This window comes from Vipera ursinii (assembly GCF_947247035.1).
Source record: "Vipera ursinii genome assembly, chromosome: 4".
In the NCBI taxonomy this organism is placed as follows: Eukaryota; Metazoa; Chordata; class Lepidosauria; order Squamata; family Viperidae; genus Vipera; species Vipera ursinii.
In genome coordinates, this window is record NC_139514.1 from 34,445,990 (window position 1) to 34,465,148 (window position 19,159).

Here is a 19,159-nt window from a genome sequence, read left to right on the forward strand (position 1 = left end):
GCTGATCTGTGTGGTGATTACTGGTGGAGAGGTGCTGGAGTCTTTTTCTCTTTGGGGCTGGTTGATTGTCTCTTTTGCATACTATAGTCTATAGATGTTGTTAATCTCTATGTGTCTGTTGATGGCTGATTTGTCAGAGAGCCAAGCTTCTAGAAATTCCTGGCATTTTTGGATTTGGCCTGGTTTAGGATTGTCACATTTTCCCAATCGAAACTGGTTAAATATGTCTATATGTTGTGAAATTAAAGATTTTTTGTCATGCCTTTTGACTGCCAGTTGATGTTCATGGATGCGTTCTGCCAGTCTTCTGCCTTTTGTCCTATATAGTGGTTGTTGCAGTTCTTACATTATATGTTGTAGATGACTCCTGTTTTTTCTTCTGGGGTTGCTGGGTGTTCTGATTTCTTAGGATATTTTGAAGAGCTTTACTTGGCTTGTGTGCTATGCTGATTTCATGTAGTTGTAGCAGTCTGTTTGCAGTTTCTGAGATATTCTAGATGTATGGTAGTGTAATTCTTTTTAGGGTTTGTGTTGGTTGTGCTGTATTAGGTTGAGTGGTCAAGGACTTTTTGATGAGGTTGCATCGTATCCATTTTGTTGGAATGTATTGTATAGATGCTCCGTTTCCTTTTTCCGCTGTTCTGGATTGCTGCAGTGTCCTTACACAGCTTCTCTTGTGGGAGATTGTTGCTTTGGTAATGGGTGGTTTTCTGTAGACTGCATTTCTAATTTGCCATTGTGATATCTGCTGATCAGGAGGTCCAGGAAGGGTGTAGTGACTTGTTGTTTTCTTCTTTTTCTGTAATATATTTTATTGATTTTTTTTTAAAAAAACATAAATCACTTAAATAATTGGTGAACATTGTGTTGTCTGGGTTACAATTGTAAAACAGTCATTAACAATTGATTTCTATAATCCATAATTCACATAATGGTTTTAGTTGATTTCCTCTTTTCCCAAAATATCCTCTTTTGCAAACATGGAATTAATACAATTCTTATTGTTTTGATTGATAAAAATTAAATATATAATTTTCCCAATATTCATAAAAATAATCACATCAATTCTTTTCTATCCAATCGTTCTGGTTGCCTTATCATAGATCTTGTTACAGTCCTTACTTTAGTTTGTTTCTCCCACCAAATTCTAGGTATTCCTACTGGTTAAGATTTTCTCAAAAATTAATTACATTTAAAAATATTTTTCCATATGAACCACCTCACACCTTTACATTTCTTAAGGAATAGATAAAACAATGAGAAAAATAAAGGAGAGCAAGAGTAAAGAAACATAAAAATAACATACTACTTTATATATATATATGAGCCACCACGTCCCTTGTTATAAGATACATATACTATAATTTACCATTTTTTCACATAATAAATAAAATTTCATATTAAAGATTAGTGTTTTCTAATATATATTTACAAGCATGCATAATTACATTACGCGGTGGTTCAGTGGGTTAGGACGCTGAGCTTGTCGATCAGAAGGTCGGCACTTTGGCGGGTCGAATCCCGAGTGCCGCGTAACGGAGTGAGCGCCTGTTACTCGTCCCAGCTTCTGCCAACCTAACAGTTCAAAAGCACGTAAAAATGCAAGTAGAAAAATAGGGACCACTATGGTGGGAAGGTAACAGCATTCTGTGTGCCTTTGGTGTCTAGTCATGCCAGCCACATGACCACGGAGATGTCCTCAGACAAGCGCTGGATCTTCGGCTTTGAAATGGAGATGAGCACCAGCCCCTAGAGTTGGAAACGACTAGCACACATGTGCGGGGGAACCTTTACCTTTACCTATAATTACAAAACTAACTTACGTTATGTTCAACTGTTGAATGGGTGCCCTATGTATTAGATCAGGGGTGTCAAACTCAATTTCATTGAGGGCCACATCAGCATTGCAGTTGCCCTCAGGGGGGCGAGTGGGTATGGCCAGGGTGGGCGTGGCCTACTGGGTGGGCGTGGCTAGAGTGCGTATGGCCTACTGGGTGGGCGTGGCCAGCTCTACATCGTTCGCATCAAGGGTGTCTATGGGGGCCTGTGCAGGAGTGGGACAGATCTGAGGGTCTCTGGTGGAAGGAGGGTCTCTGGGCCAGTGCCAAGGCAGTGGGGGCCGTTCCCTCACTGTTTCCAGGATGGCTTCGCGGGCCATATGAAACCACTTTGCGGGCCGGATCTGGCCCCCGGGCCTTGTGTTTGACATGTCTGTATTAGATGAAGAATTCAACAGATTGAAGTAATATCTTATTACTTCTTACATGGGAATCAACCCACTGGATCACTAGGATTTACTTGTGAATTGATAATTTATAGGAGGTTATCCATGATGGCCCCAAAAGAAATTGTGGCCTAATAATAATGTACATTTGCTTACTGGAGATTTCTCTTCAGTCCCTTTAGCACATGGAATCCTTCACAGATACTACTGTACATTGCTGTTCTGGATGAGTGGAAGGTAAATGTGTTTTTTATGAAGTTCTGTTATATGAAGTCAACATATTTATGCCTCATATGTTTTTATGCTACTTCATCTATTTGTACATTGCTTAAAACTAAGCTTTTGGGGGAAAATGAAATAGGGTATCTGGTAGGGACAACTCAGAAACTTTTTTTTACCCAATGTAGGTAAAACTTTAAGTCAATTTAAATATCCTGTTGTGATTGGGTAATGAGTTTTTTGTTTTGGTCATGTTTATTCAGTATATATTGGAGTTGGTTACCCTTTGAGAGCTGTTTGCAATGAAATCTCATTTTTAATGTATATTGATTAATGTACATTTAAAGTGACAATAAAGTTATTATTCTGTTCTGTTCTATTTGTGTGTTTTTACCCAAAGACAAAAAACATTTTTATCTAATTTGAGGTAATTTACTCAGGTTTAGGGAGCACTGTATTAAGCTAACAAAGATAAATGTTAAATTTGCTTTCTATTGAGTCAAACATGACTAAAAGTACCGTATGTAAGATGTCCTCAATAGGAGTATGCAATCGAAAGATTACAGCATTTCCTTTGTATCGGAGAGCATCTTATAGATATCTTCAAAAAATCCTTTAGACTTATACTAAAGGATTTTTTGAAGATATCTATAAGATGCTCTCCGATACAAAGGAAATGCTGTAATCTTTCGATTGCATACTCCTATTGAGGACATCTTACATACTTTTAGTCATGTTTGATGACTATATGTGTAATTGAATCAAACCATGATGATGAGCAGAACAGTCTTTGAGAATACTACAGAATCTTTATGACATATCTTCATGACTTGACAAGCTATTTCTGAGTGGTCTATTTAATGTATTTATGTCTATTATTTAATAATACAAGGGAAATTGACTGACAGGTCTATATCAGATCCCTCTAAGGAAACAACTGCTTATTAACTTATTAATTTTATACTGATTTTCTACTTACTAACTTAGTATGTATTCTATTACATTTATTTAATATATGGATATGCTGGATGTGTATGGAGTTTATTTGTGTATGGAGATGCCAGGAAACTACAGTGATAGTACAGAGTAGTTTTTTTACTGCCGAGAATTGCTAGTCCATTTTGTTCACATTTGTGCTCTATTTAGAGTGCACCATAGGGGGCAGACTAGCTCTACACTCAGAAAGGTTCAATGGCATTATGCAGCAGTGAGCCAGAGCTTCTCCCTCCACTGATGTCACCTCATACTTGGATGTTGTATTAGGGAAGGTCTGGCAACCATTATTTGCCATTATTTTCTCACCAAAGTGGTACCTATTTACCTACTTGCATGTAACATGCTTTTGAACTTATAGATTGGGTAGAGGCAACACAGTTTTAGGACTTGAACCACCAGAGCAAAGACCACTTTCAGCACCTTTAAGCTCCTGAGCACCTCTAAAGCATTACAGTTGTAAATAGACACAGTATGTAAAAATGTGAGGTGGATAGACTCGTTCATTGTGCTAAGCAGTTATATATTGTAATTATAAATTTATTAAACCAAAGAGAGATATTCACACATCATACTAAATCATGAATCATGGTTTATAAATCACAGTCTGGATTTATACTGCATTGTAGTGGACACAGAAAATAACATCATAACTTAATTTACTGTCTGCTTTTTAGAATACATTAAATCTTCAACCTAAAGCATTAGGGATTTTTGTTTAGATTTGTTTTGATTAAATCCGCATGCGGCTCCGGAGCCGCGGGTTGCAGACCTGTGCCCTAGTCAATCATGGTTCAACTAAAGCAAAGAGCTCTGCATTGGACTGACCTCGAAGACCACTTGGAAGGTTCCATTGGTCCAAACACAACATTGCTTCTGAGTGGTGGGCATAGCTTGGCCATGTGGTACCTTTGCTCTGAGAGTTGCACTGGCTGTCACTTTGCTTTCAGGTGTGATTCAAAGTGCTGTTTATGACTTATAAATATTTGCATGTCATGGAGCTTGGTTATTTGAGGGACCACCTATCTCCAGTGGTGTCTGTCCATCAGTGTGAGGTGGCAGGGTTGGTGAGCTTCAGGTCTCTTCAATTCAAGAGCATTATCTTTCAGGCATTCTCTGTCATACTTTCTGTCTTTGGAATGAAGTTCCTCTGAAAATCTGTGTACCTCCTACCCTGGCATTCTGGAAGGCTTTAAAGACCTGTCTGTTCTTCCAAGCATCAGGCTAGATCCTTCCTTATATGATGTGCTTTTTGGTATTGTTGCCACACCATCATCTTGTTCTCTTTCTTTTATTTTCTTTTGTTCTTATTTTTCTTGTTCTTTATTTTGTCAATAATTATTCATATTGTATTTTTGTTGTTGTTACATTGTGAGCCAGCCAGAGCCGTCCGAAATTGGGCAGTGCTTAAACTGAATTAGTTTAATTAAACTTATCATTTCCTTACTATTTTTGTTTAAGTGCTTTAAAATCTTAGATGGTAGAAATAAGAGTTGAATTATGAGAAATTATCTCTCAATCTTGAGAAATTTAAGTCTAATAAATATAATTATTTCAAAAACCAAATTCTGCAGCTTTAGCTTAGGAATTCTGATCTTACCAAAGATCATCACTAATATTGTCAACTGAAGTGCTAGATTCAATTGTGTATGTATATAGTGTTGTTGTTAGCTGCGAAGTCGTATCCGACCCATCACGACCCTATGGACAATGTTCCTCCGGGCCTTCCTGTCCTCTACCATCTTCTGGAGTCCATTTAAGCTCCCGCCTACTGCTTCAGTGACTCCATCCAGCCACCTCATTCTCTGGCGTCCCCTTCTCTTGCCCTCAATCTTTCCCAGCATTAGGCTCTTTGGAAAAGATTAGGAAGACACATTTTAAACATTACATGAGTGAACATAGCATTTATCTGCTATTAATTAAATCCTCTTTTTTCAAATTCAGATGCAAGATAGAAAAATGTTTTAATGCTTTAATGAACCAGTTCCTTAATTTAAATTGAGTTCTTGAAACAGCTACAAACAGGTAACTTTGATGAATAGCAAAGAAATATATGCTTGCATAAGATTCTTTGCTGACATGTATTTTTTCCTAATCATTTTATATTTTATAATAATAGCAACAGCAGCAACAATACTAATAGAAGGGACCTTGGAGGCCATCTAGTTCAACCCCCTGCTCAGGCAGGAAACACTATACCTTTTCAGACAAATGGCTGTCCAGTCTCTTCTTAAAAACTTCCAGTGTTGGAGCATTCACAGCTTCTGGAGGCAGGTTGTTCCACTGATTAATTGTTCTAACTGTCAGAAAATTTCTCCTTAGTTCTAGGTTGCTTTTCTCTTTGATTAGTTTCCATCCGTTGCTTCTTGTCTTTCTTTGGAGAATAGCTTGACTCCCTCTTCTTTGTGGCAGCCCCTGAGATATTGAAACACTGCTATCATTGTCCTTCTCTTGATTAGACTAGACTTACCCAATTCCAGCAACCGTTCCTTCTATATTTTAGCCTCCAGTTCCCTGATCATCTTTGTTGCTCTTCTCTGTACCCTTTCTAGAGTCTCAACATCTTTTTTACATCATGGTGACCAAAACTGGATGCAGTATTCCAAGTGTGGTCTTACAAAGGCATTGTAAAGTGGTATTAATACTTCATGTGATCTTGATTCTATCCCTGTTAACGCAGCCTAGCACTGTGTTGGCTTTTTTGGCAGCTGCAGCACACTGCTGGCTCATATTTTAGTGGCTGTCCACTAGGACTCCGAGATCCCTCTCACAGTTGCTACTACTGAGCAAGGTACCACCTATCTTGTTTATTTGTTTTTACTGTAAAGGAATAGGCTTTGTTGCATATGTATTGAAACCATCACCCAGATGTAAGAGGGAAATTTTTAATAATTTCAACAAAAGTCCATGAAGATATTATAGGATGGAAAAAATGCTAACATTGCTAGGCATAAAAGAAAAAAAAACCTGAAAATGGTTAGAATGGGAAATGTACCCTTTACCCTATAAGTAAATATTGAACAGGAGTGTTACATTTTGTGGTGCATTTTTTATTTTGAAACAAAATTATATAATTATGCTAATTAAATATTCACAATTGTCAGTTTTTTAAGAATATAAAATATAAAACCACCACTAGATGGCACCTAATTCTCATACAATATAATTGGCACTGTTTTACTGTAGTCCTTACTAGCTATTAAGAAAATGAATTTAAATGACTAAAAAAAGAGAAATGTCTGCTTTTAAAATACTGCTTAGTATTTTTCAGCATTTCTTTTCCGTAACTAATTTGTAGTTATCTAGAATGATTTGTTTTCCTGAAGACAAAACAAAAAGTAAAAAGTTTTATTTTTTTATCAGTTGGTACAGTAATATCAAATAATAGAAGTAGCATTTTTTGAAAAAAAAATATTTTTTCCCATAGTTACTTTTTAATATATGCATCACCTGAGCTCTTTCATCAAAAGTATGTATTAACTCATCACCAAAAATGTAAATATTTGTATCTGGTCATTTATAAACCCTCCATTAGAGCAGACATGTCAAACTCTCAATGTCATGTGATGTTGTGAGACGTATTGGGACTGTTTTGCCATTGCCGGCAACAGGGTGGGTGCAGCTTCCGGATGACATGTCCAGCCCACAGGCGGGCAGTTTGACACTCCTGCATTAGAGGGCATTGGGGTCAAGCACCTAATTGTGTAGAAGATTAGAGCTCTATACATTTTAGAATAAGGCCTTTTCCAGCAATGTTCAAAAGAGCAGCAGTTTGTGTTTGCATTGAGGAAATGCAGCAGCATAGATGGAAAGGCTCTAATTTTGCATTTATCTTAATTTGCATTCAGTCTGAAGGAAAAAGAGTTTGCAAAAGAGAAACAACAGGGGAAAATAAAGCTTTTTGTAACAATCTTCCTTCAAGTTATAAGGAAATTAAGAGATGTATTAAATGCTAAGAAATGGAAGCATTAGGAAAGGTGGTGAGTACCAAAAGATGGTATTATCCCACAGTGGTAGCTTTTTTTATACGACCAATATAAAATCTAAATTTAGATTATAAATCCGCATCATACATTGTGGGTGTTCTGTTTCAGATAATCTACTGGGCATTCAGGTTTGAACTATGTCGAGGATAAAAACAAAGTGTAGATATTCTTAAGAGCTTTTGGAATGAGTTAAGAAAATAAACAAGCAATCTGACTGGAAACATGATTAGGTACCAGAACTAAGTTATCAATAGGATCACATAATGAAAAATCAAATCACAGTGCTAACCATACAAGAACAAATAGGCAGAAAAGCAATATGTTCTAAGAATACTATATCACAGAATGGCCCTGAAAAGACTAGCCATTAATATCTCTCTCGTGTTTATTGAGTGTTTCCTGAGAGATCTAACAGTTGCTAGAAAAAAAGAAAACAATAATAAGACAATATTTAGTCTAAATAATAAGGGCCTTTTAAAATTATTTGATTTAAAAATGCTTAATCAAGTTTTTGTTGTTCAGTTGTAAAGTTGTGTCCGACTCTTTGCAACCCCACAGACCATAGCACGCCAGCCCCCAGCGCCCCATCCTCTACTTTCTTCTGAAGATTGCCTGAATTCAAGTATGGTGTGCTAATGATGAAATGAATTGTGTGAATATTACTTTGATATATTAGGAAAGAAGCAATACTTGCAATTTTATTCTTCTAGTCAAAATTCTGGATTGGTTAATCAAGTTGTTTTCTATATCAGTTTATTACCAAAATGGTGATTAGAAAATAGGTAAAATATAAAATGAGGAACTGCACCTTAGTGCAGGTGCCCATTAACCTATTTCAAATTTAAACCTTTGCCACATACAATATAAATCTACCAGAGTATAAACCATTCCTGTATTCTCAACAAGACAATTAACTATAAATAGTTTATTTATATACAATTTAAATACAATTTAAAGCAAGTTATAAATCATTTACAAATATACCTTCCTTTGTTTGGTTTTCTTTAGTTTTTCTTTAGTTGGGCCTTGATCAGTATTCTTTCGATATAACTGTTAATTGTTTGGGGTTTGGATTTATTATTTGTTTGCTTTGATTAAGTGTTATAGTTCTTAATGGTATATTCCAGAAATGGACATCTCTCAGCATTCCCTGACCATTCTAAAATAACTTGTATTCTTGAGATTTAGATGTTTATTTCCTTTATGATGATTATATAATTATATATGAGCCTGGAAGTTTCTTTTCAACATCCTTACTTATTTAGTGTGATAAAAATTAAATATACATTCCCAAACTATTAATTAGTTATTTCCTTTTCACTTTGCCAAAACAACTCTTTTATTCAGTAATAGGATCCAGTGAAGGGGATTGTTGGAATATCTCTTTAAAATATCGGTTCCTTTTAAAAATATCAGTTACAAAACTAAATAAACACATTACCCTTCTGATTTTAAACTCTGAAAAGAATGAAATAACAGTCTTAAAATAGAAAGAAGACATGATATTAAGAAAAAAAATCAAGGGACAGTTTTGCTTTTCTGTTAGTTACTTACTTATAGTAACTCAATTTATTGTTCTTCTCTGCTGGCAAACTACCATTTGCTCACAGCATGTTCCCCATTAGACCATTAATTCTGTAAAAGTTAGAAATGCTCATTACTAGATGTCTGCTGTGAAACAGAATTGATTAACTGTCTGATCAATAATTGGTACCAAGTAAATGAGCATTTTTCTTTTTTTACATTTCATAAGATAAATTGCATGACCTAGTTATGCTAGAGCTAAGATCCCAATTAAAATTTTAACTGTTCTCTGAATATTAAATATCTATCTTGTTATTAAGTCAAACAATAGATAAAATCATATAAAAGGATATAAACATAGGTTTTGCATTTTATTAGTACAACATTATTGTTCCTACAGTTACTGTCTTCCATAAAAACATTTGAATGGTGCAAATTCCGTCCCTGACTCTTTCAAAAGTGGTATTCTTTGATTAGCATGACTGGAAGCTTCTAATGATCCATGTTCAATGTTTTCATAAACTCACTTTTATGTGGCATCATGATTCCTGACAAATTGATGAAGTGATTCGTTTAAGATTTTATTTAGTGCTGTGCTTCTGCCATTCTAATGGAAATTACTACTGAATGGATTTCTCCTACAACCTTCAATATGCTTTTCAAATCTGTTGAGAATATTGGATTATCACTGAAGTATATTGGGAAGTACTTGAGTCCAGAGAGTAGAAGAACTAGGGAACTAGGATGGAGCGGGCCAATCCCAGTGGGGTGAGTTGGTTCCTTAAGTTTACATCTCATTAAGCTAAGATTAAAGCTAATTTATATTTTTAACATGGTATATATTTATTTATTTATCAAATTTAGAAACCGCCCCTCTCACTCACAGAGGGACTCTGGATAGAATACAAATAAACAAATAAAAGTGTCATCAGAAAATAACTAATAAAAATTTATATCTTTAGACAAATCACCAAGAATATATGAAGACAGTTAATATAAATATCTAAAAATGAAAATGTATATGAATGATGAATAAATTGTCTATATATAAATAAAAATAACCCCCCTCTCATACCTACAGTATATTTTTTAAATTTTATTTTAACAGATATTTCAAAATGCAACCAAATGCAACTAAGAAAAAGAGGAAAAGGAACAAGAAGGAAATTAAACAAAATTAAGCTATGTAAAATTGGACAAGATGTGTCCAAGTAGATTATATTAAATTAGTAATACATATAAAAATAATAAACACTACATTTTTATTAAAATCAAATCACTCATTAAGGGGGCAACCAGTGTCAAAGTAATTCATCAGAATAAACAGTTATGAGTTTTTGTATAATATAAGAAAAATCTATCATAATGAATCAGATAAAATTCTAATATTTGAAAGACAAAGTTGAAGAGAAACCAAATCATTGGAGATAGTACATTTGCAGAATTATAGCTCATAAATAGTTTGAAGTAAAATTGAATTCTGTTGCAATCTTGATTTTATTTTGACATTGATGTAAGTTCTTACAGCTTTGACTACTATTATAGAAAAGTAGAAAGTCAATACTTAAGATTTGTTTTTAAATAAAAAAAATAGAGTCTTATCCAATTTTGTAATTAATTCTTGGCTATCCAGGCTTTCAGGAAACTGTCTTTGATTCTTTAGTTTAGCCACAAATTGAAACCCAGACTGCAACTAAATAATTTACACTTCAGAATATAACAAAATTGGAAGATATTACTATTGAGACAGAGGAACATAAGCAACAACTATCCAAAGAACTGACAACTTTAAAAGTACAAGAAACTCACATAACCTTAAGGACCAACAACATACTATGGGAACATTTAATGTGCAAGATAGTGATGCTAACATAGAGGACGTGGAAAATCAACAAAGACAGATTCCTGAAAGCCTGGATAGCCAAGCATTAATTACAAAATTGGATAAGACTCTGTTTAAAGCAGATGAACCCAGATGGAAGAGGAATCCAGACCGAACTGAAGATAAAGTTTTTAGAGCAAATACAGAGACTAGAACTAACAGGGCAACAACATAATGATTATAAATGGTTTGGGTTTTGTGGACCACTGATGGCTAGATGGCCTCCTTCAATTCAAATAATATGTATTGGAGCGCAGTGAGACCTATCTGGCAATTCAAAGGCCTTGGTCTGGAAACCTGATTGGCAAAAAAAGGAAGTCTGAGTTAGATTTAAAAAGTGAGTTCTTAGAGAACGATTAAAGGTTATCCTTTTAGTAATCAGTGATCTATCAGGATCTAAAATAGAAAATGTTTATGAGATGGAACTAGAATGTATTTATTAGGCTTATTTTACACATTATAATTTGTGCACTGACATAATGGAAATTTGGTTTATAGATCCCACGTTTGATGTTAAAAGATGTTTGATTATTCTATTCAAGAATTAAGATTTAGCTAAAATTTAAAACAGAATCTGGTTGTGTATAAATAGTTCTAGATTGATAAACATAGGCTGTGGTCCTGTCAGTAACGTGTGATGTATTAGGATGTGAAACAGACAATGTTTATTAGGTAGAACATAGCTAATCAGCCACTGTGTATGTTAGATGCTATAGTTTTTACTGTAATGAAATAAGGGAAATTTGGGTTGTGAGCATTATTTGGGATGTTAAAGGCTAAATTTGAATAATATAATTAAAATTAAAATTAGGTAAACTTTAATAACAGGACATAGATATATCCCAATGAAATTGAATTGACAAAGTTTTCAACTGACCATGCTATCTCTAGAAATTTATTAGTTTAAATTGGTTGTATGAAATGTTAGGGGAAATTGAGAAGGATGTTTTGATAATTGTAGTGTATGCAGCTAAAGCATACACAGGCTGTCAGCTCAGCAGGGGGCTGGACAGCTCCAGGCTATAACCCCATTTGGCGGGAAAGCCTGGTTTGAACGAGTTTGACAGCCCCGGGCTATGGCCAGCTCTGGCGGGAAGCCAGGGTTTAAATCTATTGGTCACCTGCACTGGCGGGAAGCCCAGGTTTGAATCCATTGGTTGGTATTCACCTGGGCAGGTATAAAGATACGCCAGGTAACCCCCTTTCCCCAGCTTCATTCCTTACCTAAATAAAGAAGTTACCACCCAGCTGAGTGTCCGTCTCTGTGCGCCCACGCTACGTTACAATAATGTAACCTGAATTATGTACTGAAAACTCTGTTACTGAATCTCTGATTACCCAGTCATCACGATGCTTTCTAAATATGTAGATTTTAACTGAAAAACCAATAAAACTTGTTTAAAAAAAGATTTGTTTTTGATCTATTATCTTTTAGAATATTTGAGCTTCATGATTCTCATCAAATATGAGAAAGTAAGGATTCAATCTGAGAACTCCAGAATTTTTTAAAGCATAAATTACCAAAAATCTTGTTATTGTTTCTTTTTCCTCGGTGTAATATTTGCAGTTAATTTAATATTTATCTTCTATTGGTATTCCTATTATGATACATCAGTCCTCCTGTTTAAATTCTGCATCCCTTTCACCATGCAATATTGATATGTTCAGTTTTTGAATCACACTTCAAAGTCATTTTATAAATAATCCCCAACAAATGTGCTAAATTTTATATTGCAAGTTTTTGAAATTTGTTTACGTTTCTTGAGTGTTCTATCTTGTTCTTGTACTTCCTTTTCAACTGCACTACTTCTTTGAAGATAATTAAACCAATTATACATTTCTGACTGTTCCAACAAGAGCTTCTCCAAATATTTTATTTTGGTTTTATTAAAGATTAAATCTCACAATCTATAACAGGGGTCCCCAACCCCTGGTCTGTGGACCAGTACCGGGTAATGGCATGCCAGCAACCATTCCGCACAAACAAGGAAAGCCCCATCCACAGGATGCAGGCAGTGCACAAAACCACGCCCCCTCCAGTCTGTAGAAAAAACACTTCATGTAACTGGTCCCTAGTGCCCAAAAGGTTGGGGACCTCTGATCTATAAGAATTTCTCCACAAATATATATATATTTGGTGAGGGATCCATTTAAATTCAGGAAAATAAATATTTAGTACTGAAATAATGGTGCATGTCTGGCCTTACAATCTTTCGGCATTTATTCCTGAGTATCAATATAACTATTGATCTCTTATAGATAGTGCACTTCTGTTTTTATCCAATAAAAATATTTATGCAAGCTTTCTATGAGTCTTACTTCATCAGTAGAAATAACCCAGCTGTATGTTAGTATGATTCAGTCTGTAATCCATGTTAGATAATTGATCTGATATTTGAGATTAAGTTTAGCCAGTGCACTTTGTTCTTCCATACCTTGCAAATCTTAAATTTTGTTATAACAGTTCATCATAGGTTTATAGGCAATAAAATTATCACTTTGTTAACCACTGAAACAGTTAATTCAGTTTTGTAATAATAAAGCATCACCTGCGGCCGGCATCAACTTCCCTCCGCCCAGTACGCTCCCACAGAGAGGGCCTCCTCAGGGTGCCACCGGTCAAAGAATGCCGACTGGTGGCCCCCAGGGGGAGGGCGTTCTCTGTGGGCGCACTGGATTTATGGAACCGTCTTCGGGTTGAGCTCCGGATGGCGCCCGACCTGCGCTCCTTCCGGCGCGATCTAAAGACTTACCTCTTTGAACAAGCTGGCCTGGCCTGATAGGATGGGGTTGGGTTTTATTACTTTTAATGTGTTTTAACCTATTGTAAGAGTTGTGGGCATTTTGTTTAATCTCTTTTAATTTTTGTATTTTGTCTTTTAACATGTACTGCCCTGTTCACCGCCCTGAGTCCTTCGGGAGAAGGGCGGTATACAAATAAAATTAATAATAATAATAATAATAATAATAATAATAATAATAATAATAATAATAATAATAATAATAATAATTTTTTTACCTTTTTATATTTTAAGGTTGTGTTTATTGTGTAGTGGGCTTCCGTAGGCAAGGAGTAGACCAGCATAGTTACAACATCATTTATTGACTCAAACTAGAACAGGAGTACTGCAGGCAATTGCCTGTAATTTATAATCTGAGTCCACAGGGCCTTAACCAATCACAATACTTGAAAAGCCCGCCCAAATATGAATGTTCAAAGTTTCCCTCCAAAACAGTTGGAGTTAACAGGATCATCTAAAGGTTAGTTTCATTTTAGCTTCACAAACAGTTGGAGTTAAGTTAGTTTCACTTTAGCAGGGTTTAACACAACTTTATATATATTCAATACATAACAGTACATGGTGGGATTCTTTTATCCATTCATAGTGCAAACAAGAATATTTTTATATTATATCCAGAGTACATGTTTTTTATCATTGCTTATTTTCTTTTGATTAAACTGTATATTAAAACATTCCGAATAGCTGACTTAGAAAGGCAGTACAATAATATGACAGTAATAAAATGTATTTCAGTATATATAATCTGCATGTTGTACCTATTCAATAAAATATATTTCACATAGTTAATGAGATAATGAATATCTGAAAAACGTGAAAAACTTTGTAAACAATTGTTCATAAGACAGAGAGGATAACAATATCTTTTATAATGTTTTCATTACAATTTGGAAGGACTATTTAAAATGCTGTTTCTGCTTGGTTTTAGACACTATTCTGCAAGATTCTCAAGTACTATACAATAGAGCACTTAGTATCATGCTGAGGGATTATTTACACTCTGAGAAGATTTCTTAATCTAGTTAAAGATGCGGGGAACAGAATAATTCCAGTTCTAATGGGTTGCAAAATGGTAGCAATTCATCAGTGCCTTTTTGTGCAGAATTATTTGGGATTTCAGAAACTTTTTTTTAAAAAAACTTAGTACTGAACAGAGATGGATGGGACTAGTTTATGGAAATGAAGTAACTAATCTGAACTGCTGGCATAGTAAATATCAAGTCACAGTATACTAAACATTAGAATACTTAAACTTAAAGTGAGATATATTGTACAATGGTTCTTTTTGATAAGCCAGAAAATGTTATTCCTGTTCCAAAAAGTGTTATTCCTACTTTTAAAAAAACGTCATTAACAATGATAGGGCCTGCTGCTAAAATTTGTGCTAAAATTTTATAATTAATAAAATTAATTATTTTTTATTGTTCTTAAAAACAACTGTTTATCTAAGAGACCAGCACATTTTGACCTTTCATTGAGATGTCATCTGATGGAAAGTTAATCAAACAAATCTACTAACAATGTTTCTCCCAATACCAGTGGAAAAACATATCACAAATATGAATGTCATTCGGAATAATATAATAAAACATATGTCCAGCCTCTGATAGAAATTAACAATTGAAATGATTATTTCTCTTGCTAGTTGTTTTAATTGTTTGATTTTCTCCGAGATTCAACTTGAATCTGTCTTTCCCTGTCCTTAAAATAAAACAGATCTGAACCTTCTGTGTAACATAGTTGCACATTCTTGAAAAGTGCTATTGTACATTGGCTTCTTTGCTGTTATTTTTCTTCTTGCACTCCATTAAAATTAACTATTTGTATAGAAGCATCACAAAAGTCTATAACACTTACTAAGGAATTATTTTTGCAAAGATTGCAATATTATGTTTGTAATACATATTTTTAATATAAGAAATATACATGTTTATTTTCCTGGTAGGTCACAGTAATGAAAGGCAGCAATAGAAATAAAGATCACTCAACAGACGGAGAAGGAACTGGAAAACGACCAAAGAGGAAGTGTCTTCAGTGGCATCCACTACTTGCAAAGAAAATTCTTGACTTTTCTGAAGAAGAGGAGGAGGAAGAAGACGAGGAAGATATTGAAAAGGTAAAGTTATCCTTTTGAAAAGTAGAATTAAGAATTACACCCCTTGGTGAGTTGCAAATCTTCTCATAAGTCCTCAACTTATGACCACAATTGAGCCCCAAATTCTGTTAAGTGAGACATTTACTAAGTGACATTTTCCCCATGTTGCACCACTTCTTGCCACAGTTGTTAAGTGAATGACTGCAGTTGTTAAGTTAGTAAAACTGTTGTAAAGTGCATCTGGCTTCCCCATTGACTTTGCTTGTCAGAAGTTTGCAAAAATTGATGAAATGACCCCTGGATACTGCAACCATCATAAATATGAACCAGTTGCCAAGCATCTGAATTTTGATCACATGACCATGGGGATGCTTCAATAGTTCTAAGTGTGAAAAATGGGCATAAGTCACTTTTTTCAGAGCTGTTGTAACTGAATTGTCACTAAACTAATGGTTGTAAATCAAGGACTACCTATTTTAAGAAATTAAGCTCATTTATAAATAGTTTTTTTTTCATATCAGAGCCTGTTGGTAAGTTATACAATGATGTGGTGTCGTGCTTTATGACCACATCAGTTAGTGTAGTTCCTTTTAACATTGTTCTATGTTCTTCTTACACAGGTAAGTGATGATAATTCATCCTGTTCAAATCCTATTCTTCTTGTTAATATATTGTTTTAAAACATTTCAATTCCCTGTAAAATACTGAGGAAGCAAATTTTAAAATTATTTGTTGGTGAAATTAGAATAAGTTATATTACTTTTTAATTTCTTCATTTCATCATTTAAACGTGTTCCACTCAAACAGGTTACTAATATAAAAATGGACTGCCTTTGAACAACCTGTGTACATACAGAATATATATATTGAAAAATGGTAATTAAAATAGTTAAATGAGTTAAAAGGGGAGAAAGAGAAAGAGGAAACTTTTAAAGAGATCAAACAAATTTATTGGATAATAATACTTATTGGGGGGAGGAGGAGGAGGAAGAGAAGAAGAAGAAGAATTGCAACCTACATAATATATTTTTATATAATTTTCTTTATATATTGCTTCTAATATAAAATACTTCATACTCTTAAACTGTCTAAACTGGAAGATTTAAACATTTTAGTGGACTGTCTGTTTTAAGGAGAATAAAGGTTTTTTCTTTCTTGGGAAGAGGTTGCTGAGCCTGGATACAGACATATTCCTTTACTTGAAACTTTAGGTATCCGAGTGGATGTAGCAAGAAGTCCTTGTCAGTATCATTCTTTGTACATGTTATATTTTCTTCATTGTAAAATAGGTCCAGATTCAGAGTGCTGATGGTCTTGACCATGATGCTGATGAAACAGAAGATGAGGAATCTTCAGAACAGCGAGCTCGCAGACCAATGAATGCATTCCTTTTGTTCTGCAAACGTCATCGTTCCCTTGTCCGGCAAGAACATCCTCGTCTGGACAATCGTGGTGCTACCAAAATATTGGCAGATTGGTGGTCTCTTCTTGAACCTAAAGAAAAACAAAAATACACCGACATGGCCAAGGAGGTATACAATAACAGGATCAATATATTTGCTTGATTTATGGTTCACTTTTTTACTCAGGCAAACCATTAAGACAGCTGACAATTGAAAATCAAAGAATAGTACCGGTATGTAAATTAAGAACTACAACTTAAAATTAACAGTAAAATAAGCGATAAATTAATGTAATAAGTAAAAGTTAAAAATGACAAGCAGGGTGAAAACACAAAAGATTTTCAGAGCTTCCACTGCTCGCTCTTTGATTTGTTGGTCTACCCCTTTTGGCCCTTGCTTGACCTGTGTAGCTTGGCCCCGGACACCAAGGCTGTCCCATATTCTTATTTAGAGGAGATCTTTTAGTTAAGTATTTTAGTAAATATCAAAAGAAGGAATTGGCAATGACTGTGAGTAATAATCCAGAACATTTGGGAAGCACCCAAATACAATGCAACCAAAACAAGATAAATATGTTAATAAGCTATATTTATTATTTGTTTTTACATTTGCAAGAATATGATGTGCTTGAAAACATATCTACATTTTATGGGCTATTAAACTCCTCACATAAACTCCTCTTACCTTTGCATAGAGTTAATTTTTTGTTGTTAGTTGCGAAGTTGTGTCTGACCCATCACGACCCTATGGACAACGTTCCTCCAGGCCTTCCTGTCCTCTACCATCTTCTGGAGTCCATTTAAGTTCACGCCTACTGCGTCAGTGACTCCATCCAGCCATGTCATTCTCTGTCGTCCCCTTCTTCTATTGCCCTCAATCTTTCCCAGCATGTAAAATATATAAATTACTTTAAATTTTAAAAAGTTTATGGCAGTTAATGGTATTGTTGAGAATATTCTGTAATTGAAGGGCTACAAAGAAAATAACATCACTTCTGTGTTCGCCTGAAAATAATAAATAAATAGTTGGTAATATCGATAAATTTTAGGTCTGCCTTAAAATTTTGCAGCGATTTTTTTTATAAGTCCTTGAGTTAAACTGTAATAGATCCTTGCAAGTGGTGATGACCATTAAGTGAGATGGTCTCGCTTAATGATCCCTACCTCCCAGCTCTCCCTGATGCAGCTGTTGAACAAAATTGTAGATTGTTAAGCAGAACACAGGGTCCGTGAGAGTAGGCCCTTGGAGTTCTAGTGCAGTCCCAGTGCCTTCTCTGGATCTTCCAAGGTCTCCACAACCACCCTTGACATGCTGTGCTCTGCATGCTGCTCCTTGGGACCCCATGGTCTTTCTCCCCTCCCAGGTTCCAGCCCCACTGTACCAGGTCCCCACATCCTCTTCCTCACTTACATTTTGAAGATTTCTGGGCCTCAGGTTGGGGAAAGAGGACAGGTCATATGTCTCTGTGCCATGTTTTTCCTCCCAGAAGAGGCTGTCATTTTCAGTGCACCTGCAGTTCTTTAACACAGTCTGCCCAGCACTGCAGAAAGCTTCTGCAGACCATCTTAAGGATTTGCAGATACACTGAAAATGGCCACTTCCAGGAGGCAGCCACGTGGCACAGGGATGTGTGGCCTTCCCTTCTTCTCCAACAAGGATGGGAGGAAGAGTGGTGGGATGTGGCAGTGTCCCTGCAGTCAGTCGGAAGGATCAATTATCCCAGCAGCACTGCAGTGGCCATAACTTCAAAACAGGATCGTATATGGCTTTTAGGGAGTCTTTGGCCATTAAGTGACTGGTCGTATCTCAAGAACTTTCTGTAATGAAATTAGAAGCTGTTGATTAAAATGTTGACAATAAATAAACTAAAGAATCAAGTAGATACATGGGGAAAAGGAGCAGTAAATTACATAATAGCAATAGCGTAATGTAGTAGGAAATTTATCTTTGATGAACAAACCCTTAATTCATGGGGCAGGAAATTATTGTATAATATTCCTATGAAAACTTGCAATTCGGAAGCTGTTAAGAA

The 19,159-nt window shown here is 35.2% G+C and overlaps 1 protein-coding gene across 6 annotated transcripts in view; it reads left to right on the forward strand.

The window, feature by feature from the left end:
- Positions 1-19,159, forward strand: part of BBX (BBX high mobility group box domain containing) — a 94,290-nt gene that overhangs the window by 42,397 nt on the left and 32,734 nt on the right. For 4 of the 6 annotated variants that reach the window (XM_083361365.1, XM_083361369.1, XM_083361368.1 and 1 more), the window contains 3 exons: positions 2,398-2,461; positions 15,575-15,745; positions 17,014-17,256. In XM_083361365.1, coding sequence (XP_083217491.1) covers positions 2,398-2,461; positions 15,575-15,745; positions 17,014-17,256 — 478 coding nt within the window. Of the gene's footprint in view, positions 1-2,397; positions 2,462-15,574; positions 15,746-17,013; positions 17,257-19,159 lie in introns of those variants that run through there. The other 2 variants (XM_083361367.1, XM_083361370.1) reach the window with 1 other exon arrangement.